We start from the raw sequence: 25,541 nt of genomic DNA on the forward strand, positions 1-25,541 counted from the left end.
AGCATTATCTTGATATTTCAGCATAACTTCAGCAACCATCTGGAATACTGTAATTGCAATGACACTGCTTCTGGGTACAGCAAACAGCACAATCATTAAAAAATATTCATTTCAAATATCTTCCTGGAAGCTAATAAATTTTACAGCAGTTTCAATCCTTCCACATAGCAACAAAGAAAAGCTTCGTTCCAGACAAATTAAAAGTAAATTGATTGCCTTAGGGGAATCTATTCAAATATCACTTTTCCATGTTAGAAATCTTTTTTCCTAAAACATTAGAGAGAGAGAGAGAGGCAGAGAGAGAGAATGAATCTTGGATGGGGGAGTGAGATGGATGATGGAGATAGTGTGAAAGGGATAGAAGCCAGTATATGAAAAAGACAAAATTGCAGCAGAGGGAGAGTGAGAAATAACCAAAATCATTAAATCCTTGTTTGCAAAACCAGGTAGAAATCAACTTAAAATAAATGCAAATATGTCACTGAGGTGCAGGCCTAACATTTGTGCTGGAATTTATGAATCATAACTATGAATAATGAATACCAAAATTGAAGGGATCAAACGCCACCTTCTATGTTTACTTGTCATTATCCATCTTTCACGGACAATGCTTAATTTTCTTCTTTTGCTCTTTTCCTTAGAATTACTTAGAATTATTCTTTGTCCAGTTGTCCACTTAATCATACTAGTAGGAGAAAACAAGCTGTATTTTTCAGGGTGTTGTCTCAAAAGCAATTAGACAAATTCAGAAGCAAGGCCAATTAGTATACTCTTAGAGGAAGCTTGATCATTTGAAAGCATGAGACGCTAGTCCTGCTGCTCATTTTAGGAAGAAAAAAATCCTTTACACCTTTAGCACATGGTGGTTCCAGTATGACCGCCTGACCTTCAGCTTGTCCAACTCTACTTGGAAAGAAAGAATGGCTGCTCCATCTGAAGCATTGAGGAAGTCTTAGAAACTCTTTGGGCCACAGCTGTGAGGGCTTTTTCTGAGTTGGCTTGAACTCTGAATACAGAAGTAGCAGAAGCTTTTCGGTTGAGATGACCTGAGTTCAGACATCCTGACATGGCTCTAGAAAAATCTATGTAAGAGCTGATGCATATTAATCCTAAATTATGGCCATAAAAAAAACTATCACGGACACACACACACTCACCAGCACCCCTATCAGTCCTCATAATCCTGAATACTCATCTCCATTCACAAGTTAAAACAATGGAGCATTATATATCAATCATATCTCAATAAGGCTGGAAAAAATCAAATGGAACAAATCAAAAGATTACTAAAAACCAGTCTGGTAAATTTAAATGCTCTGTCCATTTTGTACAGATCATGTATCTTTACACCCTTGGAATAATCTGTTTTTCCAAAACATTGCCTCTTCTGAACTCCAATTTTATTGCATTTGCCCCTTGTTGGTTAATATGCCAATCTTTCATGACTGGGTCTGTGAAACATGGGGCTAATGAAGGAATGCCATGCTGTGGCTTAAGAAGCCCTGAGGAGCCTAGTTCTATGTTCAGAAAACAAGACAGCACTGGGAGTAGAGAATTTGATGCTTCATTCAAGCCTGCATGATTTCTATTCTCTGAGATTCCAATTTGGCAGTTATAGAGAAGGAGGGTGTAGACTTGTTTAATATAAGATGTTGGACTTATCATAAAAATATTCTAAGAGAAAATTGAAATAATTAAAGAAAAAGACTTCTTTGGCCCTAGAGCTTTCTTATCCCCTTAATTCCACTTTGCAATCTTTTCTTCTTTGCTTCCCTCAGTTAGTGAACAGCAAATAATCTAGCTTGTTATTAAAACTGCATATAAAATAATCAGCTTTGGCAAAATGCAAATGGTGACTAGCTGAAGAGCTAAGGATCATCATCTGCTCACATATGAAGACGTGACACAATTCTTTTAACTACCCTAATGGTCCTGGATTGGGGGCAGGGTTTAGAAAAGGGTTGGAAAGGAGTAAAGAACGAGGCAGATGCAGAATTATATTTTAAAACCTCCTGCTGGCAATCAATGAGCTCTCTGCTGTTACTAATCACACACACGTATACACACAACACAGAATTGTAATGCTGACATAGCTTCCTGGATGAGATACTTATAGGACAGTAACAAAGACATTGACACATGGTTTTATTCTCCTGAGGAATCTTTGTCCCCCTTCTTCCAGAGTTTATGCAAACTGAAAGGTTTATATGTTTAACACCCTGTTATCCATTCCAATATGGGAGGTCAGCGGTATTTCAACAAAGAAACCACTCATGAGTAATGATTTTACGGAGACAAGAGTGGGAAAATGAACGGTTTGAAATGAGTCTAATTCCTTGTGTGACGGCTAATAAAAAGAAACATGTGAACACAGTGCTTGAGAAGCATTTTTGTACTGTTCAACAGACTGAAAATAATAGCCGTTTTTCTGGTCTGCATTACCATTAATAACAGCCTTCCCTTCTGGTCATCTGTGTTTACAGAGGGAATAAAGATTGATACAAGAGCTCGCCTTTCTTCTGCACCACCCAACTAGACACAGACTGTCCAGATGATTTTTTTTAAAACACAAACCAAGTTTTATTTTCAAAAGTAACACTAATCAGGGTACCTAAGTGTTTCAGAAATTACTTAGGAACTGTGCGGAAGCCAAAGAATTGCCAAGATGGTTCTCAGAAAGGTTGTTTGGAGAGTAAAAGGGGACGTTGACATCTCGCCTTTGTTTAAGGAAGCTCTTGAACTGTCCTGAGAGGAAATCTTTCATCTGTTCTATTTACTTTCTTCTGACCACACCCCAAAGACTGTCCAAGGCAGGGAAAGAGTAGATTGATTATGCACCAGATAGAATATTCCAAGGTAGGTTGTCAGTTCCCCCATTGCATTTAAGATGGAATTGCCTTCACAAAATTTCTAACATATTCACAGGCATTGCATAAAGGAAGGTTCCCCTGGAGTTCAATGGACCTTTTATTTCCACCTATAAATAATAAGTGCTCTCATGAATTAATTGTCATTCCTCTTTTCTCATCTCATTTCCTTTGTCTCCATTCCATAGTATTCAACACGTTTCTGCCCTGCCCAAAATATCCTCTTTCTTACCATTCTGCTCAGACTTCATTTCTCTTCCTTTAGCTTTGTAGCCTTTCCTCATCACATCAAATCTTTCTGCCTAGAAACTCACACCCACACCTCCAGGGAAGCTACAGGGAGGCAATCAGAAATAACAGCAGTGGCCAAATCTCTGACAGAAAATCCCCCAATATGAAAAGGGCCTGTTCCCTGGGACATTTCCCACTTCCCACCAAGGAACCTTCAGAGTAAGCCTGATGGTTCTGTGGGGGCCCCTCCGAATATTAGAAACAGCTGTGTCTGGAAATTCCTTAGCCAGATATGTTACCAGAACCCCTTACAAGAAAAACTTGAGGAGAGGAATATTATCTGTACAACTACATAGTCTGCACACCCTATAAAAGAGCCCACATTTCCCTATTAGGAGAGTGAATGGTTAACATTGATTGTAAAACAAAATTTTAAGAAAATTCCCTCAATTTCTAAAAAGTTGCCGTGAATTTTATGTCTGCCAAAAAAATCAGAAGGGTATTCAGTAAACCACTCAACTATTTGCTCACTGGAAACACAGTCTAATTTAACACTGGCCCTCTCCTGTCCTTCACGTTAGTATCATTGGGCCATCGGCCAAGGCCTAGAGAAGTGGTAAGCTTCATCTTGGTGAATTGGAATCTCTAGTGTCAGATACAGTCAGTCTGACTAAGGGGAACTACAGCTTGCCAAAATCTACAGTCTCCCTGTCTGTTCCACCCATCAAATATGCTTAGAAGTCCCAAGGCCCAAGCCCAGCAGTCTACAGATCCCAATCAACTATCAATAGCTTAAGTGTAAGTGACTGTAGATGAAGTACAAGCCAAATGTGTTTCCTTTTTAGCTTCAGGAATTCCAGTGCTATTATGGCACCCATAATTCTCATACCTAATGATTCAGACAAGTATCCAGGAGCTAAGTTTTATGGGATGCTCTGCCCATGCTACAATTACAGCATTCAGCATAACACTAATAGGCATTCCAGTCTCGAGTTCCAAGGGCACCACATGCACAGTATTGACAGGATTACCCCTCCCATCCCTGGTTAAATATGATGGAAGATGTAGGGGTTCTCATATGCCCTGCTGCTAGTCTGGAGGCCTGTTTCTGCCTCTTCAGACTCCCACAGCTAGTGAACAAAGGAATGCATGTGTATATGTTATAGCCTAGAACTCTCTAGTGGGTCTCTTATTTCCCTAACATACTAATATTGCATCAAATGTTAATTTATTGAATTTTCCTTCCCTTTCTATTCTTGAACGCTACCCACATGATTCAAACTCAATGCTCTATCAAATTATCTTTTCTTCTCAAACCAGAGGCTTCCCATCCTATAAAAGAATATTCCATCTCAGAGACACTACTTCAAAGTGAGCTGCTCAGGAAAACAGTTTTTCAATAGCTAGTTGTATCAGGAGTGAATCTAACTGAGTTATCCCTAAATGCAGCAGCATCCCAGTGCATTTAAAGGGTGCTGCTTTATTTTCTTCCTTGATCAGGACCATATCCTGACATTCATATCCAGAGGAAAGCCAACTGCCTTGTGTTAACTATCATTGACCCTCCTCCAATAATAACCTGGAAAATCCAAGGCATGGAAACCTGGCATCTCTTCAGAAAGCCCATACCTTGGGGCTCAGGTATATGCATGCCCATGTGCCTCTTTAGAGGGATAGAACAATTACTAGGTCCCAGACTCTATTGAACTGAGCAGAGCCAACTTTGTACATAATTGTGGGTGGAGGGTGGGAATGGAAAAGTTGGATAATCCATAATATTTGTATTTGCTATGGGGAAACCACAGTTCCTTTCACAATAATAGTGATCATATATTAAAAGTCTTTAGTATTATTGAGCTAGTCATTATTTAAACAAATCTCAGGAATAAAACTGAGTCCAGATATCATAACAAATCAGTCCTTTCCAAAGGCAGTATTCTTCTGCCTTTGCTTCCAGTGAACATGGAGAGAATCAAACTGAATATAAATGCAGCTACAATTTCACTAGACATTTTCTTTTCACTGTCATATTTAATCTTTGAGGGTTCCTTATTTTGTCCAACATCTTCCATTTCTTTGTTTCCTAGCACCATAACTGGAACATATTTGAGGATGTGTCTTTAGATTTTCCTAACCTTTGCCTAGCTTTTATCCCCTACTGATAAGAAGCTATAAGACAATATAATTAACACCAGCTGCCCCATCTTCACTTCTGACTCTAGGAGCTGAGCAAGCCAACCTCACAGGGTGTGGACTAGAGTGGGTAGAAAAATGTCTGGCTCCAGCCCAGCCATGGTGGGCCTCTCCCAAATTGCAATCCTCCTCTATTAGATAATACCTAAGTTCTTCAATCATGTTTACACAGCTGGAACTGTGCAGACCCTGAAAATCATGCAAAATGCAGACTGCTTAAGACTGCTCCCTGCTCCATTCTAGATTTAATCCTGTTTATCCAAAGAAGAATAAATGCATGTATTAAATTCCCAGCACTGGGGTAACGGCTACCAGGAAAGAAAACTCCCCTTCCTGCAGCATCCCACAGGTGTGAGGCTTTATGTCTGCTAGTAAGTAAGCAGCAGCCAATACAAGTTCAGTCCAGTAGGAAAAGCAGTAATAACAGGAAACACAACCATTCACATCAGAAAACAATTCACTGTGTGACTACACTGAAAAACTACTTCTAGTGGAGAGACTGGCACTACCTTAGTGAGGCACAGTTTCTAGCCATTCCGGCCCTTGAGAGTATGGGTGAGTCTGCTCTCCCCTTCACAGAGCCGCCACCCTGAGTTTGTCATGTTCTGCTGGCCAACACCAAGGAAAACCCTCCACACAGCTCCATCAGCTCCAAAAGTAGAGGATAGAGTGTAAGTTTGGTCCTAGGCATTTGACAACCATTCCTGCTGAGGACCTAAAGTCATAGGGACTGGTGAAGAAAATTTTTAGCATTGCTAATTTTGGGGTTACAGAAAAGCAAAGGCAAACCATGCTGATGCAGCACTGTGTCCAAAGGCAAGCTTCTCTCCAGGTAGAATGAGGTGTATGTAAGTCAGATCTACTGGAGCAACTCAAGACTTAATCTGCTCCTTGCCAAAGGGAAGCTTATCACCCTGCAGCACACCTGAAGCCAGCTTCTCTCAGTGAAGTGTGCATTTGAAAAAGGCACCATCCCTCTCTCCCAGAGGCAGTGTAGCATAGAGTGTAGACTGTAGGCTCTGGAGCAAGACTGCCTGGTTCAAGTCCTAGCTCTACCACTTAATAGCCCTATCGGGAAATTACTTAAAATTATTCTCTGTGCCTTAGTTTTTTTTCTTCTATCTGTAAAATAGGAATAACCCCACTGACCTCCTGGGGTTGTTGGGATGGTTAAAAGTAAAAATGCATGTAAACCAAGCTAAAGAGTACCTGGCACAAAGGAAGAACTCCATACATGTTTAGGTCAAGAAGCTCTAATTCTTTGGGATAGATGGAGTCCAAGCTGGCCTTATCCTTAGAACATGTAGCCAACTACTGGTGGGATATAAAGGAAGGGATGCTGGGAAAGATCCCATGTTAAAGAGATCACCCTCATCAGGCTGTCTTGGTGGCCCAAATGCCACCATTAATTATTCCCTTGTATTATCATCACATTAAGATATCAAATGCTATTTGGAAAGAGAGACCAATGAGTTTAGCAGATCCCTTGGAATAATTAGGACCTTGGGGAAATGGAACATGAAACAGATAAGTTTATATGTGGGAAGTAGGAAACAAAGCCTGAGAATGCAGGGCCCTGAGTGGTGACAGAAACTAAGAAAACCCAAGGGGAGTATTAGATGCCAGTGTTCCCAAATGGAGGGGAAGGAGAAGACAGATATAGTGGCACGATAGACACAATTTTGCCAAGGGCTCGCCCTCGCATACTCCTTCTGAGAATGTGAGCAATGCTCTTTCCCTCTGTGCTTTTTTTCCTCCTAGGCACAGAGCTAATTCTGACTCTCTGCTGCAGTAGAGCTCATCACTTAAGGGGAAAAAAAAAAAAACCACACACGCAGAATGCATTCAAATTTAAAAAATAGACCTCAGAAAGGAAATATTGACAAGATGCCTAATATGCTAAGTATGAGGAATTAAATTGAATGAGGCACTTGGGGCGGGAAAGCAAAAACAGGCTGCACCACACACATTTGGAACGACAGTACTAAACCAACAATACAAAACGCTTTCAGTTGATTAACAGGGAACATAATATGAGAGGGAAGATGGAGTGGAGTGGAGAAGCTGACTTGATATCTTAGATGTAAGGGCAAGCTATGATAAGTGCAATTCCCAACAGTTAACAGTGGAAGTGAGTCATCATAAAATTAAAGGCCAGAGGGGCAGATAACATCAAAGCACCTAGGGAAAAACAGCAATTTCTTTCTAAAATACAGGTGTACATAAAAGTAAAACAAAAAGAACAATGGGCAAGAAGGTTTCTTAGGAATTGAAGTGAAGAATCTGAGAAATGGACAAATGAGAGCCATTTAATTCAGGGGAAAAGTATATTTAGGATCTTTCTTACCCTCTGTTTCTCCATCAAAACCATATTAGAGACATTGGCCTAGGTTCTCCTCATAGATGAATCAGTGTCTCAAAAGGCTGAACAACAGAATCACTGGAGATAATGAGGCAAATGGAGCTCTGAAAGATTGCTAAATTCCCCATTTCATGTGAATTAAGACCCCCAAAGATTGAAAGGCACCAAAGGGAACAACTCTGGTCATCAGATTTGGGAGTTCCATCACCAGGAGATGGGCTAGTAGTCCTGAACTAATGAACAGCTAAGAAATTGAAAGAGCTAATCATTACATTTTGGGAAAGGCAGAGGCAGCTGCCAAAGCATCAGAGAGGGAACAGCTGTGTTCTTCAGTTAGGGGAAAGACCTAATTAAGTTGAAAATTGCAAACTATTCAGAAATCGATGATTCAGTAAGGGAGAAGGAAGATGAGAACATGAATCGGGTGTAAAAAGGAAAGGAGGACCATTTTCACAAAAATGCATGCACTTGAAAGCAGAGTTAAGCTAAACACATGCAAGCAAAAGTCAAAGACAAGGAAGAAACTCAGAATGTTTAATACAAGCTACCTTCACCAATGTTTCACCCTAATTTCACTTGCCATGATGGAAGGATTTTTACAACCCAAAGTCCCATGACTGAGTCATATTTCCCATCCTGGCTTGGTCTTTAGAAATACAAAGGAAAATTCAGCCAACATGCCTTCTACTTCCCCAATAATCGTTTCATACTAAATGAAAATTAAAGAGTCATAAAGTATCAGCAATAATGAGCCCTACAAATCATTCCAGTCCAAACTCTTCATTTACAGATTAGGAAACTGGGGCCCAAAATGAGGAAGTAAGTCGCTTAAGATCATAAATGGAGTTAGTAACAGATCCAGGACTTGAATTCAGATGCCTGAATCAGGGCTTTTCCCCAAACAACAAAAACCACAATAAAAAGAAAAAAAAATAGAAAACACCTTAACAAATACTGGGAAGTCCTCAAGTCCATTCTCTATGTCTGCATCTTTATTCCTGTCCTGCCCCTAGGTTCATTAGAACCTTTTTGTTTTTTTTAGATTCCATATATATGTGTTAGCATATGGTATTTGTTTTTCTCTTTCTGACTTACTTCACTCTGTATGACAGACTCTAGTGAAGAATGATCACAGGGTGTTTTAACAATGTGGAAAATATTTTTTAGGTCATCTTTGAGAAATGACTATCACCAAAATGCCCATACAGTACCACAAAGAACAAGCCAATCTAGAATGATTGGATCTCAGCAAGTTTGCAGTCCAATAAGTGAAAAAGAATGAAACCATATGATAAAACTTAGGACATTTATCTTAATGAAAACATTTGACCCAAAATAGCCCAGATCAGAGGAAATGATGAAGGGAACAGAAACTAAAGATTTGAATTTCATCAGGCATTTTTTCAAGCTCCAACATGAGCAAGAAATCATCAAGGTTAGAGGGAAGGAAACTTCAAGAAGACTCAAGCTGTGATTCAATTGAAGTGTTGTGGTCAATGGAATTGCCAGTGAAACAGATTACACAGCAGACCAACTCAAAGAGTAAAAAGTAAGAAACAAAGTGAAAGGCCAATATCTATATAGATATACTGTAGACACAACCAGGTACTATCAAACATGCCCCCTGGGCTAGTTAGGCACATTTCTTTCCTCCCATCTCATAGTAATGCTTCTGACTCCCTGATCTTTCTGGCTTCACTGCCATATTCTGCTGCAATTTCCCTAAGCAACATATCTTCTAAACTGGAGGAGGTAGCCCTTTAATAACAGGAATGAAAATTTCCTGCCAGCCCAATAGCCTTTGAGATTTCAAATGGAAAAACAGAACAATGCCCTGGAGTCACATAACAAGTCCAGGAAACACAAACTCTCTCCTGATCCTTGCACTGTCTTAGAGGAAATCATTTCACCTCCGCCATCTGTAGAAAGGGGTGGATGAGAACTGCCCTGGGAATCAAACATTGGTGGCTGGCATCTGTTGTTTGGTAGTGTTCAGAGCAATGAACTAATCAACATTTGTTCACTAAGGGTCTTCTCTAGTCATAGGAGTATGCTATGAGCTGTGTGGGAGGAGGGGAAAAGTAATAAAGAAGGCAACTCTACTAAATGAAAAGAAGCCATAAAAATCTCCCATAAAGGAACACTGAACCACTACAACCAAAAAAATTCTTACTCGATGTCATTGAAAATATCTCTGTTTTTCATAAAAATATAGTGGTGAAAGAGAAGCTGTCCCTAGAAGAAAAGAGGATGGAATTAGGCTGAGTTTAAAAGGGATAGGGTTGGAGAAAGAACTAAATAAGAAACATCAAAGGAAAAAGGTGGGGGAGGGAAGAGGAGGAGGGGGAGGGAAAGGCTACAGTGAAGTGAGCAGTTTACAACTGACCCCATAGAAGAAAGGACACCAGATTTGGCTTAGAGTATTAGCTTTTAAGAACAACAGATTGACTGTGAGAGGTGTGACATGGTAGCCAAGGAGGAGGAGTCTTAAACATTGTTTAAGGAAAATGAAGACAGTTATCAACTAGGTATAGCCAACTTGCTTAGGAAAAGAGGAATGAACAGACATTCTAAGTTCATTGTGTCCTTAGACTTATTTGGCCTCTAATACTAGGGTGAAAAGCCCCTCCCTTGGTAGAACTTCACTGTTCCTTACTTTTTAACTGTAATTTTTCCTAAAATAGACAAGTGACCTGTTACTTCAGTTTGATTTTCACTCCATGCTTCATGACATTGCCATTGAGCAGTTTCCAAGAAAGGAACACCAAAGGGAGAAAATTAAGATGAAAGAGCAATTACCCCTCAAAGCAAACACACCATACCGTCTGTTAACTTGAGTATGGCACTCATTACAGATCCATTGGCAAATGGCTGTGTGCTCAGGAATCTAAAAAGATTGTGCCCAGAACCCAAAATGCAGAATAAAAAGAGCTTGGAAGTTGAAAGGTCCTAACAATTTCCAACACCCTCATTTTACATTTTAAAAAAATAAGTAAAATGCAAATTAATGTGATATAAACTGTGTATATAGTTGTTGAAGAGGTACCAAGTAAAGGAGAGATCAGTCAAGAATGGCTTCTTATAGGACTTAAATTTTGCCCAAGAGGATTTTAAAGTAAGAAAGAGATATGGATAAGTGAAGAGGGGAAGTAAGCCAAGAAGGAGAATGATTTCATTAGCTTCATCTTACCACCATGATTCTTTGTGTGTCTACTATAAGAAAGGTACTTATCTAAGATTTTTACATGCATTATCTCATTTAATCCTTACAATCACCCTATAAGGTAGGTACTACCAATAGCCTCTGTTCTACAGATGAGAAACCCAAAGACTGGACAGGACAAGTAACTTGCATACAGTTGCACAGCTATGAATTTGTGGAATATAATGAGAAGCAAAATCCCCTGACTCTCAGGTCAGTGTTTATCTGCTAAACTAGATTGTGCTGATAGTAAAGTGCTCAGGTCAAAAGGTCAAGCAGGAGATGGGCAGAGAAAAAAAAATAGCTGATCACAATTATACTGTACCAAGAAAAAGTATAATACACATATAAATAGCACTTTGGTTATTGATCCTAGCAACATTATTGCAACATTGCTCATCAGCCTCTCTATAAATATATGAATTAAGATTTTGAGAGGTTAGTGACTTACCCAGGGCTCTGTGATGAATAAATAATAGAGTGAAAATTATAATTCTCTTTCCCCTGGGCAACATGGTATTAAATCATTTTAGGGCTATAATGATGTTTTTAGCATTTTGCAATATCATGTGGATTTGGATTTTTATAAAGGCAAAAATTATGCCCTTCCAGTTACACTGATCATAGAATGTTATGTTCAAGCTAGGGAAGTTTGGTTTTCTTTTTCAGAATCTGCCTTTTTTAAACACAGTGCGTGTTCCTGTGTTATAAGTCTTTTTGCATATCCCTAATTCCACGCTAGTCTCTGTATGTGTTCTCACTCTCTCCCTCTCTTATTCTTTCTGTCTTTCTTGCTCTCTCCATCTCCATTTATTGGCAAACACAAGAATAAGGTCCCTTACAAGCCAAAGCATTTTATGTCACAAAACCACAGCCTGCCAGCTAAATTCAACACACTATAACCAGTGAAGATGAGCTACCTGACTTACCTTAATATAAGACAAACAGCTCTAAGCAAAGCATGAGGAAAAAGAAAAAGAAAAAGAAAATTCATTTATCAACTGTGTATTTGAGTGGCTCTCTCCTGGAATTTATATAGAGAAGATTTTATAAGGGGCTTTGGCTGAGTTTTTTTCTATCATTAACAAATTCATTTTTTTCATTACAAAAAAGAGGCAGAAATCCAAAGGCACATAAATTCCCATCATTGCTCAGATGACATTGTCCCCATGGACCTGCTGTGAGCTCATTCATATGACAAGGAGATATGACCTTTCAGGTAGGAGCTGGGCATTTTTCAGTCCATTGGCAGAAAAAAAGAATAGAAATGATCCTTTGCAGGGTGACTTCTAGAGGAGAACTAGAAATGAAAAATGTATCTCCTCATTTATTTTTTAATGAAAGTCTGGGCATGAGGTAGAAACAAACAAACAAAAAAGAATCAAAATGATGGCCCATTAGCCATTTAGGAGCAGTGAGGCAAGAGAAGGAGAGCAGGGAAGGATAAAGCCCCTGGGGGTTGGAACATGCACATTTTTGCAGAGGGAAAGCAAAGCAGAGTCAATGCCAACAGAAAAGAACTAGAACTTTGCTTGCCTCACCACAGGTGTTCAAGAATATGTGCATTTTGTAACATAGATTAACATGGACCTCTCTTTCAAATTCCACAATTAAACCAAGCAGGACACTGTGGGGCTCCTGGGCACAGAAGCCTTTCCATGTCCCCCATTTCTTGTTTGTAGGGAATAGAATCCAGCCTCCATGACCTTCCCTGAGTTTCAAAGGGCAGATTCGAACAGTTGCTAAACAGGGAAGAGAGGGGATGCAGAGACAAAGGAGGAGCAGCCAAGAAACAATAGTGCAGCCTTACAGCAGGGTCCTGGTTCCGCCTCAAGGATACACATAACAATATCTTTGAGCTCTGTAAAGAACTAAAACCCCCAACAAATGGAAGATTTTAGCATTCTTCATTCCAGAGAAGATCACAGTTTGTATATCTAGAGAAACTCATCAGGAGACCACCTGAAACAAGATTAAAGGAGTGCAGGCCCTGCACGCACCCTGATCCTCATCAGCAGCCCCACTGTTGAACCATTGCTATAAAACTCCTCACCAAATCCTCCCGGGTTGGGACACACAGTTTTGAGGCACGAGTCTGCTGTGTCCCCCTTTGCCTGGCAAAGCAACAAAGATATTCTTTTCTACTTCACCCAAAACTCTGTCTCGAAGATTCTATTTGGCACCTGTGCACCGAGGCCAAGTTTTCAGCATCGATAAGAACCTTCAGTGGACATCCTTTAATTTCTCAAACCAAAGTCTGGGCTAATTCAGAAACATGATGTGATAGTGAAGGCAGCTTTTCAGCATTCAGATATTTCACAGCGAGTAAATCAAATAATTATCCAGCATTCATTTGGACATTGATAGCTGTGGGTGAACTCATGAGGTTGTCATCTTTGGCACTCCTTTTCTGTGCTTCCCTCCACCTGCTGAGACTCAGTCTTCAATATTCTAGAAACCACACACACACACACACACACACACCAAATTCCAAACTTAGAAACAATCTAATAGCAGTCATTTACAACTTAGTGTGAATTTGAATAAATGCATTCCCTCTTCCCATGGGCTGCTTGAAATTTGAGCTATAATTGTAAAATGAAATGCCTGACCCTCTGTTAAAGGTATCATAGATAGCAGCAAGCAGATGAGAGGCTCTGGACAGTGGTGTCCCTGAAATCATGGAAAGTAGATATTTCACTGACTGAATCTCTGTAGTAATAATAGCACTTTTTATTTTTGAGCACTTACTATGTGCCAGGAAGTAACACTAAGTGCTTTACCTGGATCATCTCACAACCATCCTGATAAGTAATTTCTATGTTTACTCCTATTTCATAGATGAGAATATTGAGGGTTCCAAAAAATAAGTAATTTGAGTAAGGTTAATAGCTATTAAGAAGCAAAGATAAGCATGGAACTTAGATCTGTCTTATTCCAAAATCTGTAGTCACTATGATGCTATGCTTGCCTTCAGATTTACAGGCAGACCAGTGGTGTCAATCTTGAAGAGAATGGAACAGGGTAGAAGTTGGACTTGCTTATACTAGTTGGAGACCGAATTGATGGGACACTGTGTGTCTGGAAAACTCTAACGACAATTAGCATTCTCCGGTTTACCTATGAGGATTAGCTAGATAGTCTGTCTGGACTATGCCTCTCCTGTCCCTGCCAACCTTACTTTCAACCACAGATATTTGTATCTTATTTCATTTCTCTCAACTCTTCATTCTAACCTTGTCTACCTTTCTTAATCAGCTAAGATTCTGATTTTGAGTCTCATTTTAAATGGCTGTCACTCCTCTGTTAACTTTTTAAAATTCTACACTTGTCTCCCTCTCAGGGTTGCTGTAATAGATAAATGAACTCCCTTTCACGATGATTTTGGGGACTTTTCAGGACTTCAAACATTCTATGTTAAGTGGAAAATTAAGATACCAAAGGGGCCTCTAAGTAATGCTGCAGGTAGAATATTAGGTTCTGTGTCTGCATTTCTGGTATAGGTATTTTAATCTCTAAAGGATCCTACATAATTAACATTAGGCTTCTGGAAAAAGTACCACTTTTCTAAATTAAATAAAACAATGTCTAACTTTGCAAATCTCACTTATTTAATAGACAGCCAATTCCTCATCTAAAGGTTCTGTCCCCTAGGATCATGTAAGTTGTTCATTTTAGATAATTTTTCTTTACGACAATGAGAGAGAAATGAGGCAGTTAAAGGTGCTGTAGATGGATAAACAAAAGCACAGGATGAAGACATGAGTCCAACAGGTTTTGAACGCTTATCTCACAATGCTCTTTCCTCAGTGACACTTATTTCTGGGTGTGGAAACTATCAACGAGGCAGTGGGATGGGGGACAATAGCAGAAAGGAATGCTGCTCCTTCATCTTCATCATGCAAATGTAATCGTTTGAATGTTGGGTAGGCCCAGTTAATAACCTATCATTTTTACTTAAACAGCTCTTTAAATATAGAAGACTTCCCCACTCCCTACAGTACAATTCTCATTCCTTGGCTCATCATCCTGCAGAAAATAAGCAAAACACACCTCTAACGCCCTTAGGCAATCAAGAGGAATTTAGCTCAAGGCAGAAGGCAGACAGGGAGTCTGGCAGACAGGGTTACAGCCTGGGAATGGGTACCTTCAGACCATCAACCTATAATGTTGGTAGAAACATCTGCCACCCACTTCAATACCACCGGAATCTGGAGAGCATTATAAATTATACCAACTACAGAAGCAACTTTTTCTGGCATTTTAATTGCTAGAACATTAGAGATTAATTAAGCAAACCTTACTTAAATGGCAAGTCAGTCATTTTCCTCCATGAGGGGCACCATACTAATGGAAGCCTTAAAGTAGACTGTGTTTCTTTGAAAACTGGATTTTAAACCAAAGATACAAAGCAGATAGCTTTATGAGTCTCTAATTAGCATCACAAAGGAAACACCAAAAGGTTAATAAGAGATGGTTAGTTTGGAATGGTGGTTTCCTGGTGCCAGCTCCAGCAGCTCAGTCTGTTTGCAAACTCATTAGCTGCCTAGATTGATTATCAGCTGAATTCAGGAAGTGCTCACTTGCTGTGTTAGCAGAAAGCTAGTGTGATTCCATACACCTACCCTACAGCTAACTAGGGCCCAACAGTAAGGTAACATTTTCTGCAGTCAAATAAGGCAGATTTTCTTTGCCTTCAACTTCAGTTGACATCAATTATAAATCTGAAAGTGTTTGGTGAAGCTCTGAGAGGCATAATGAAACCTTCTAAGTTGACAGTTGGCACAAACAAAGGTCTGGCTCCAGGTCTTTAATATCCAATTTGTGCATCGACACCATATTTCTGAATTCTCATTTTGCTGCTAAGCAAAATCATCCAGTGTAAGAAAACCCAAACTTAATAGAGTACTCACAGATAATCACTCAACTTCTAAAATGTACAGTTTGATGGGCAGTGAGTCAAGCAAAAGAATTTGCACTTTGGGTTTCACTCTGGACTTTGCCATTGATTTGTGTTCTGATGTGAATAAAGTTTTCAAATTCTTGGTGCATCAGTTTTTCTTCCAGAAAAAAAACTGGAACAGATATTTATACGAAGCATGTCTCTGCAATAAAATGGGCCCTTGAATTAAACGGACTAAATTTTCTAGCTAGTGATGATAATAATAATAGCTCCCCAAATTTAAAATAGTTCACATTTGCATATGAATCATGGTTCAGCTTCTGCATCTGACTTACTTTAGTTTATCAACAGTGGGCAACCTGACTCTTACAAGCTGGAGGCATTTTTTTCCCAATAAGCTGATTTTTAAATTAAATTAAAATCAAAACCATTCTTTTTGTTCACCTCCCAGATTAGAGCAACTGACAGCCTCATTAATGATTAAAAACAGCAGGTGGTGATGTCTTAGAACAGTTTGACCAGTCTGAGTATCTTGGAACCTCTACCATTCCTCTTTTCCCCCTTTTACACGTATTAAAAAGGAAAGATTCTATTGTTCACACAGGTTGGAAACTCCACAGGGTGAAAGAGGAGGGAAGAAAGCAAGTGGTCAAACATCTATTATTATGCAACCTAAGGACAGAAAGGAGAGACTATATGAGCTTAGAAGTGGCGAAAGCGGCCACACATTGGAAAAATGTATCTCTGACACTGGATTTGAATTTGCAAACTCATGGCTGGGAAGCTGCCTTGCTGTAATCAACTAAGATTACCAAGTTTCTCCAGGTGATTATAGTAGTGTTTGTTTACAGATATCTGTTCAAAGGGAAGCAGTATAATAGGTTATGCTTTTATTTTAAAGTAGATTACAGTTGCACTCCTGCATGACTTAGAGTCTAGTTACTAAACCACAAATTAGAAAGAATCTAAGGCTTAGCTAACTGGGGTAGGGGGAGATGAATGTGTTTTTAAGGTTTTAACTTCTTCCAAACTGAAAATCTCCCCGTTCAACTAAGAAAGGAACATAAAGAGTCTCATTTGCCATGAAAATGGATATTAAAGATTTAAAAGAACTAACAATAAGATGGTGTCGTCTATTATTTCAGATTTAACAGTTTACAAGTTTGTTGTCTACACCGTTGTGAAGAATAATGGAGTAGAATTATTATTTCTGATAACAAGGAACCCACAAAAGACAAAGTGTCTCTCATGAGGCCACCTCAATGAGACAAAACTTTGAATGAATTCATCCAGAGTTCATTTTATGACAAACTCCTTTGGCCCCTTCTGAATTCAGTGCCTTTCAAATCACCTCTGCTACCTACCATCTCACCTATTCCTCTAACTACAAGAGTAGATCTTTGGGGTGCACGTTTTGGGGTGAAGTCCAGTGTTCATCATAAAACCTAAAATCCCACAACACCCTTCTGACTTTGTCACTTGCACACAAATGTCTAGTCCCAAAGGATTTGCTCCAAAACAACTCTAGAGACTGGTATCTCACTGATAATCTTTATGAGAAGCCGTGGGGAACTGCTTTGTATTCTCTCTGCATGGCAGAATAACTAGTTGGCAGGGAGGGGGTTCCATTCTGCCCAATTGCAAAAGCGTCTGTTTTGTCTACCCACTTTAAGCTGTGTGTAAGTCTCTAAAAAGTAACTTTTCTGATGGCTCTAAAGGCCAGTTCAAACCTTTTCCAATTTGGTGCCTGGTGATTTTTCCATGGTTGAAGTTTTATTGGGGGTAAGCCTTGGGGTAGGAATAGAAATTGAAAAGACTTTCGTGTCAAGCCACATTTCAAAAGTGGATGTGTCAAATTAGCTTTCCTTGGCCCAAAATGAACAAACAGGCAATGAGCCATCTGGTGAAGACAGAGACCAAAATACCTGGGACAAAGGCCTGATCCTGGATGACAAAAAGCATCTACAGTAAGAAAGGAAAGCCATCTCACAAGTATTTTGCCTACAGTGCAATAAAGGAATAATACATGATTTTGGTATTCTTGAAATTGCTTTTTAAATTATGACTCAATTCTTCATATTTATTTCATAATAAAAGGGTTAAAGGGAAGATGACAGAAAAAATACTTCATGAATATTTGAACAGAAAGTTCAGATTTATGTTTTCCCATCCTGATGGAGTTTATTTATGGTCCTTAACCATTTTATGATAGGACAGAAATAATGTTAAATAGATTGAGAGACCCAAAGAAAATAATTATCTTGACATTTCAATGGACTTTTTGAGTATGTGAATCAACCATATGATCTAGCCCTATACAACAACTTGATTTGTTTCTCATCTGTTGTCCTATTGGCAATGTCCCTACTTATCATGGCCTATAGAACTTGCTTCATCATGAAGCAATTGGGAAAAAATTCACCTAGCAAATCACATAGAGCATAATTTTATCTTGCATACTATGTCGGGGCCTGGCTTCCACTCTTCCTCCAAAGGGATCCCATTACACCAAACTGTCTTTTGAAATGCACTTTGCTTTCCAGCTCAAATAATCTTAATTAATTTCTTCACTGATCCTATGCAGTCTATTCCATACTGGACCATTTGTGCTATTGGATCATAAACTCCTAGAGAATTAAACTGCTAATTGTTCAGTGTGCTCCCTTTATATAGCCTCCATCCTCCAATGCTTTCCGAGTGCTCAGAAATATAGAAATTCTTAGTGCCAACCAGTAAAGAAAGCCCTTGGCATTTACTCTCGTGATGAGTAATGAATCCCATACTACAGGTAATTATTAATAATAATAAATTTTAAAATAGACAATGACTGTGAGACAACTAAAAGTTCCAAGTGGATCAGGAAAACATTATTATATTAAGAAAAGGAATAGTGCTTTTATTTCAAAGCAGATGAACAGAGCTGTCCTAAAAGAATTCTCTGACCAAAAGGCCCAGGCCAAAATAATGCTAGTAAACAACTGCTAAGAGCATGGATGTTTCCATTAGTTAAGGACAACACATTTTATTCTAGCAGCTACCTTGCCAATAAAATGTAAATAATGCTTTGGAAGGAGTTCAATTATCTGGTGCAGCAATGTAGTTGAAATAAACAAAAGCATCCACCTGTCACTTCTCTTCCCACCTACCCAGCCATTGCTGAGACTGAGAATGGATAAACGTCCTGGACGTCAGAATGAAAGGGAGACTGGGTATTGAGTATCACTGAGTACCTCTTAACCAGCAAGGTAACTGGGCATGTCAGAGATTAAACCAACCATCTTACAATGACAGTAACTAAAAGTAAGCAGGAAGTTCAATCTCAGAGTAGATGGATTTAAAAAGAAAATGTTTAACATTGTGACACTGTTCAAATTAGAACATCGAGAACCTTTCGTGATACTCTTACTAAAAATAAGATCTTGAGTGTAACAGTCTTCTTTTATTGTTTCTTTTGCTTTATTGGCACAATATTAATAAGGTTTTTATTAGTCCCAGGCTCTATTCTTATGATGATTTCTAAAATCAGAAAGAATTATTCATTTCATCATTGAGCTGACCTTGGTCACCCCAGCAAAACCCGGATAAGCATAGCTAAAAAGATAACTTTCACAGTCAATAACAGAAGTAGTTGACACATTCCCAGAGCCAGACATATAGTGGGCACTCCAAAATATTGCTGAATGAATGAATAATATATATCTATGCATGGATTGTTCCTGTCTGGTTAGAATGCTGTATACCTAAGGCAAGATGAAAAAAACCTGCAAGTCATATATATAGAAACACTGTATACATATACATTACTGTGTTCAAGTAATTAAAAATTTTACCTGGTATATTTTCAAGAGGCTAAAGACACCTTTAAAAGATTCTATATGAGCAAAACCAGGGGAGAAATAACCACATGAATTGCAAAACAGTATATCTAGCCTGAAAGATGCTAATTCGGGTCCAGGGGGAGCTAATCAACCTCTTTGTTGAAGTAAAGATAAAACTTTTTGACAGCAAATGCTATTCTGATAAAATGGAATTTTCAATTACTCTATGAACATCTGGTTTATGCTACCATTTCTGGAGCCCAGCAGCACACTGCTTTGCAATGTCACAAAATATTCTCCATTGAGAACTCCCTATTTTGCTAAGAGATTAATTGAAATGAGTGTTTGGAAATTTAGTGAGGTGAGAGGTGAGTCGGGGGATAGGTAAGAGGATAAGGAAAGGATGTTTAGTCACTGAATCATAATTTCATTAAAAGCCTAGAGGAAATTAAATTACACATTGTTGGTAGAGTGTTGAAAGTGTAAACGTCTTAATACACCTGTGGTTGAAACTAGAATATGCATAGTATGCAGTCTACAGAACATTTTCTGGCTAATTTGCAACAGTGGTTACATTAGACACAGATCAAGTTCTTCAAATCCATGTTTTACACAACAAACATGTTAAATGATATTCAGGCGATGAAACTAGCAAATAAACAAGTTTAGGAACATGCAGAAGAACCTACACTCCGAGAAATAAAGCAATCATTATATTGCATTTTGGTGATTTTAGATGTCAAAATCAGCTAGATGTTATCACAAATTTCTGTATGTTGCTTCCATTTGGTATCAATTAGCATAGGAGGGGAAACCAATTCAGTGTTGTAGTGAACTCCAAATTAGGTGCATATTACAGCAATTAGAGTCATCTTTTCAGCTGATGAATTTATAATCAATAATTAAAATCATAAGGTAAGAGATTGAGTGTGATTTGAAACAAATTAGTTGGGCTTGGGACTAGTATGTACGGTTCTAAGACATGAACCTATAAACTCTAATTTCATATCAGGACTACACATTTGAGTATGCATAATGGAATATCCAAATCATCACAAATGGGCATGCAAAGAAGCAAGGGGACAAAAGCCTCTTAACCCAGCACTATTCAATCCAAAAATAACCCTGACAGGAAGAGATTCAAGCCCAGTGAAACCCCCAATTGTGCAACAAACCCATGAGCCTCTGGCATCTCTGACCACCCTACTTTTTGGCTATTCTTCTTAGAGATTGTCTGCAGAAATTGCATAGGGAGAAATTTTTGTCCCTGCCAGAAGGTGGTAATTTTACCAAATAACTCAAATTCAGGGAGGGAAAACAATGGTTAAAAGATTTGAGTGCGACTCCCAGCTCAGCACCAAATCACATCAGGGACCAGATCAGGTGGTAAAATCTGCTGAGTGATAACACTTACTTGTTCTCAAGGCACTCTGAGAGCTATAGAGAGATAGCATTGCAAAAAAGTGCCATATGCCAGTAGAAGTACAGGATAAAGAATGTTCCATCACCTTCTTTTCTGGGAAGCCATGACAAGAGCTACAGTATGGGGGACAAGCTGAGACATATTAATTCAAAGGCACTGCAGATGATAAATGTAATTCAGTCACCTGGCAACCAGGAAATTCAGCTCAGCCAGTTCATCAACCCACTGACCTGGTTTTAGGCTTGTCGAGAGTGATACCAGGATTGATAATAATCCAGAAAGAAGAGATTCCTGCCATTCCATCATATCTCCACCCTGACCCAGCTCACAGATGTGTTTGGTTGGGGCAATCAAAATGCAATCAGTCAGTGATTGTCTTTCAACCACTGTGCCTTAGGATAAAATGAAAAACATTTATTATATGAATCCAAGTTTGAGAAAATGCTAGAAAACGTTAATTTTTGAATCATTGCTATTGTTTGAGGTAGCAATATTCAACCCAAGTAAACTGGTGACACCACCTATGTGGCTAGCCTAGAGTTGATTGGGGATACAATTAAGTACCATTATGGAAAGCTCAGTAGTACTGGGATATCATAAGGTAGAGCCAGAGATGTAAACAAGGCCTGAATTCCCTTTGTAACTAAACTTTAATGACTCAACCAAATTGAAAAGAACAAACCCGAGGGTTGGTTCAAGGTTTAGCCACTGCTAGGATAATGGAAAAAATGAAGATACATAGATAAGAATCGAATATTGAGAAACAAAATGTAAAAGTTTTGCCAAAATAGAAGAGCAAAAAACTGTGTGTGTGTGTATGTGTGTGTGTGTGTGTGTGTGTGTGTGTGTGTGTGTGTAATCCCCATCTTAAACATAGGAGAGTCTTGGGATAATGCCACACATTTGCTTTAGAAGTCTCATTATTACAAATCTACAGTATCTATACACAATACATCCCTTTTGTAAGAAACACTCAGAAAAATTAGCTGCAGTCCACTGGTACTATTTTCCTAGAGACATGTGACAAAAAACTAAAACAGATGTTGTTCTAGCCAGGCACAAAGTGAGAATCAATTATGACTATCTCTTTTCCTGGAGTCATTTCATTTTAGAGAGCATCTAACTAAAACCCTTTCTGATACAAATGAAAAAGCATTTCTTTGAGACACAAGACTAGTAAATGATACATATCAGTCTGTATCCTGTGACACGCTGCTAATCCTCTGGGAATCAAATAGCCTCTGTTTCAGTTATATAAATGTTTAATTTTTTCATCTTTAGTCTTAGTAAGATTACCCAGAAAGTATACTATCTCTGCGGATGGCACCACTCACCAACGAGAGAAGGCAGCAGTGCACAATCGGTAGTGATATATATATTATAGACTTTGACACTTGGATCTGCTGGGGAGGGGATGGACTAAACAATTTAATAGAATCTACAGTGACTAACTTTTTCTCCATAGAAAACATTTTATTTTGTGGATCTTACATTTTTTTTCCTTTGGATTCATTTACAAGACCAAAACAAAAGCATTTAATGATGTTTACAGTGAAATGAAACAGCTGAAGACCAGCACATAATCACCATATTTTGTTTTCTCATCTTTAAGTCTTTTAGCAGTGGGTCTTCCAGCTGAGCTTGCGTCTAGCTTCTCTCAAGACATAGTCAAGCATTCTGAACCTTCACTGAGCCTAAACACCAAGCTGAATTCATAGTTCTTAATTGAAAAAGACAGGCTGTTGGCCCAACATGTTTGCATCAGTAAAACACTGAAAATGACATTTGTGCCCAAGTCCATCTGAACATTCTGCCTTAGCTGAACTCTGCTAATGTTTTTATACCCTGGTTTATGCTTGGCTCCTCTTGCTAAAGTATGTGTGGCTGAGTTCCCAAAAATAGACTCTTCTTCATACATGAGGATGCTGTTCCTGACATGTGCTTTGAGGCATTTTTGACATGCACAGAATGTTACATTAAGTCAGCCATGTTTTCTTACCCTGGTCTCTCCTATGAACAATGGCATGCATTTGCATGGTAGCTAGTGGGATTTGGCATCACAGCCCCATAGACAAAATGGGAAGTTTTGTACTCTCTCCTCAGTAAAGAGTATGCAATCTGTGGTCAGAGAACAGAGTCTCTTTCTGGGTAAAGTTAACCAACTTGATATGGAAATAAAACTCACCCCTTTGGTGTCATAAGTGCTGTGTTCTCTGCAACTCAACTGATCAGTCCAATTCATGTACTAAAGCAAAAAGAGGCATTTATTCCTAGTGAGAAGGCATCTACTAATTTCCTATGTGTGCAGTGCAGTTATGATCGATGAGTATGTATACAATATGTATAGGTAGTTGGCTTTTTAAATGCCTGAACGTTATATGATCACAGGGGATCCACTCATGGAGGGTGAAGAAGAGTCTGGACAGGTGTCAGGACATCTCAAAACCCTGTAGGAAAATACACTTATTACAGTAAAGTAATGCAGTGAGCCTCCAAACATCCTGGGTTCTTTGGAATCTATGGTTGCAACTTACAGCCTATCAGCCCTTACCATGGTCAGGCATCTGAGATCCCATGGAGGTCACGCTGGTGTTCAGCACATCATTGACAGCAGTGTCACAATACAGGCTTCGCTGGACATCATGCTCACTGTCGGTCTGGTCACTCTCCTCATGGCCGCTATCCTTCAGGCTGTTGCCCTCTAAGTCCTTGAAGGTGGAGCTGCTGGGTTAAAGAAAGAATGATAATTTATAACTGTGATAGATCTGATTTTTAAAACTCTTTCAGAGCTAGGATGATGTCAGCTCTGTGGTGAGGCCAACAGTAACTGGATTGTCCAACAGGGCAGGAGGAAGAGAAATTTCTGTTTAAAGATCACGGAACTTAACATTGTAGAGAGGGTCCCACTACTGGATGCTGATGCAGCTAATACTTTCATTCACTTATCTTCATTGCATCACTACTGGCGAGGCGGAAGAAGCTACAACTCTGAAACAACCACCTGCAAAAAATATCATCATCTCAGAAGGTTTTTTTCTCTTCTTATATAATCAAATTAAAATAATAACAGCTAATGTTTACTGAGGGATTACTGTGCATGAGGCACTGTTCTAAGTGCTTGACATGAGTTAACTATTTTAATAATCACAACTCTATAAGAGACAGGTGCTATTAATATTCACATTTACAGGTGAAGAAAAGAGAGGCACATGGAAGTTAAATAACTTGTCCAAGGTCACATAGCTGGTTAAAATGTAGCAGATCTAAGACCAAACCCAGGCAGTCTAGCTGCAGAGCCTGGACCCTTAAACACTATGTATACTACCTCTCCAAAGATATCTACTAACCAACTGTGAAAATGAAAGTGGAAGAAATTGAGGTAATGCAATTCAAATAGAAAGGGTTATCAGGATCAGAGAACTCAGGTCAGTTTTAACTGAGAAAGGTTGAGGGATAGAGTCAAAGAAAAAGAGGAGAGGTAGGAGCTGAGAAGAAGAGAGCCTTCGTGCATGGAAAGTAAGACAAAAGTGAGAACCAGAGAGTGAACTCTAAGGAAACTGTGAGTGTAGCTATGCTAAGAACATGGCAACTTGCAGCTCAAGACTTTGTGTGTAAATTTTTCTTGCACCTATTAAATCAATCCACCATTCAATGCACTAAGCATACTACCCAAAATCCCCACACCATTTCTCACGAAATAGAGAACAATACATTAAGTACATCCATAGAGGCCCCATCTGCTATGTCTAATACTTTGTGTGTCCTGACAGAATCTGCAGCTGTGCTCCACCATGGACCATAAATTATGCATCTGAAATACCTAGCGAATAGGGAATCCATTCCCTAGTCAGTGAGGAAGCTGCAAAGGCATACTCAAGAAAATGTGTTGTTGTCTCAACAAGGGAGAGTGGCAGGCTTGTGAATTAGGACAAGTCTCAACAGACCTACTCTACCTCTGAAAAGGGAGCCCTGTGGAGATGACACTGCAAACTCGCTTGATCTGCTCAACCTTGAACATCCACAGGCCTGGCTCTCTGAAGCTTTGATAAGAACATTCAGTACATACGATGAAGAGCTATGCCATGGACACAATGGCTACATTGTCAATCTCCACACTTGGTCGAAAGGAAATCACAGCAGATTTTTAACATATGACCAACCTAGATGTAGAATGCTTGCTGCCCTGAATATGAAAAGGAAAAGACCAAAAGGGCAGTAACTGGAAAGCCATAATTGTCAGAAAATGAAGGGCAGAAGGGGGTGAAGCATTGACCTGTTTGCTAATTATTTTCAGAAAGAATAACTGAGCATCAACTGTATTAAAACTAAAATCACTCAATAGGCCAACTCACTCACCTCCTCCAAATTATGTCATGCAGCTACTCAGCCCTATGGACCCACCAGGATGCAGTCCTATTCAAAAATCAATCATGAGTCTTTTATGGTCATTAAGACCAAATGGAAACACATGCTTTAAAGTATGTCACCACTAGTTTTATGGCACAGATTTGGAGGCTTCCTGTAAATACTAATCACACAGCA

At 39.1% G+C, this 25,541-nt stretch overlaps 1 protein-coding gene across 3 annotated transcripts in view; it reads right to left on the reverse strand.

Annotated features, from left to right (window-relative positions):
• PCDH19 (protocadherin 19) overlaps positions 1–25,541 on the reverse strand; it is a 105,970-nt gene that overhangs the window by 17,361 nt on the left and 63,068 nt on the right. For 2 of the 3 annotated variants that reach the window (XM_032620295.1, XM_032620293.1), the window contains one exon: positions 23,551–23,723. In XM_032620295.1, the coding sequence (XP_032476186.1) occupies positions 23,551–23,723 (173 nt within the window). The remainder of the gene's footprint in view (positions 1–23,550; positions 23,724–25,541) is intronic. The other variant, XM_032620294.1, reaches the window with a different exon arrangement.

This window comes from Phocoena sinus, chromosome X (assembly GCF_008692025.1).
Source record: "Phocoena sinus isolate mPhoSin1 chromosome X, mPhoSin1.pri, whole genome shotgun sequence".
Classification (NCBI taxonomy): Eukaryota; Metazoa; Chordata; class Mammalia; order Artiodactyla; family Phocoenidae; genus Phocoena; species Phocoena sinus.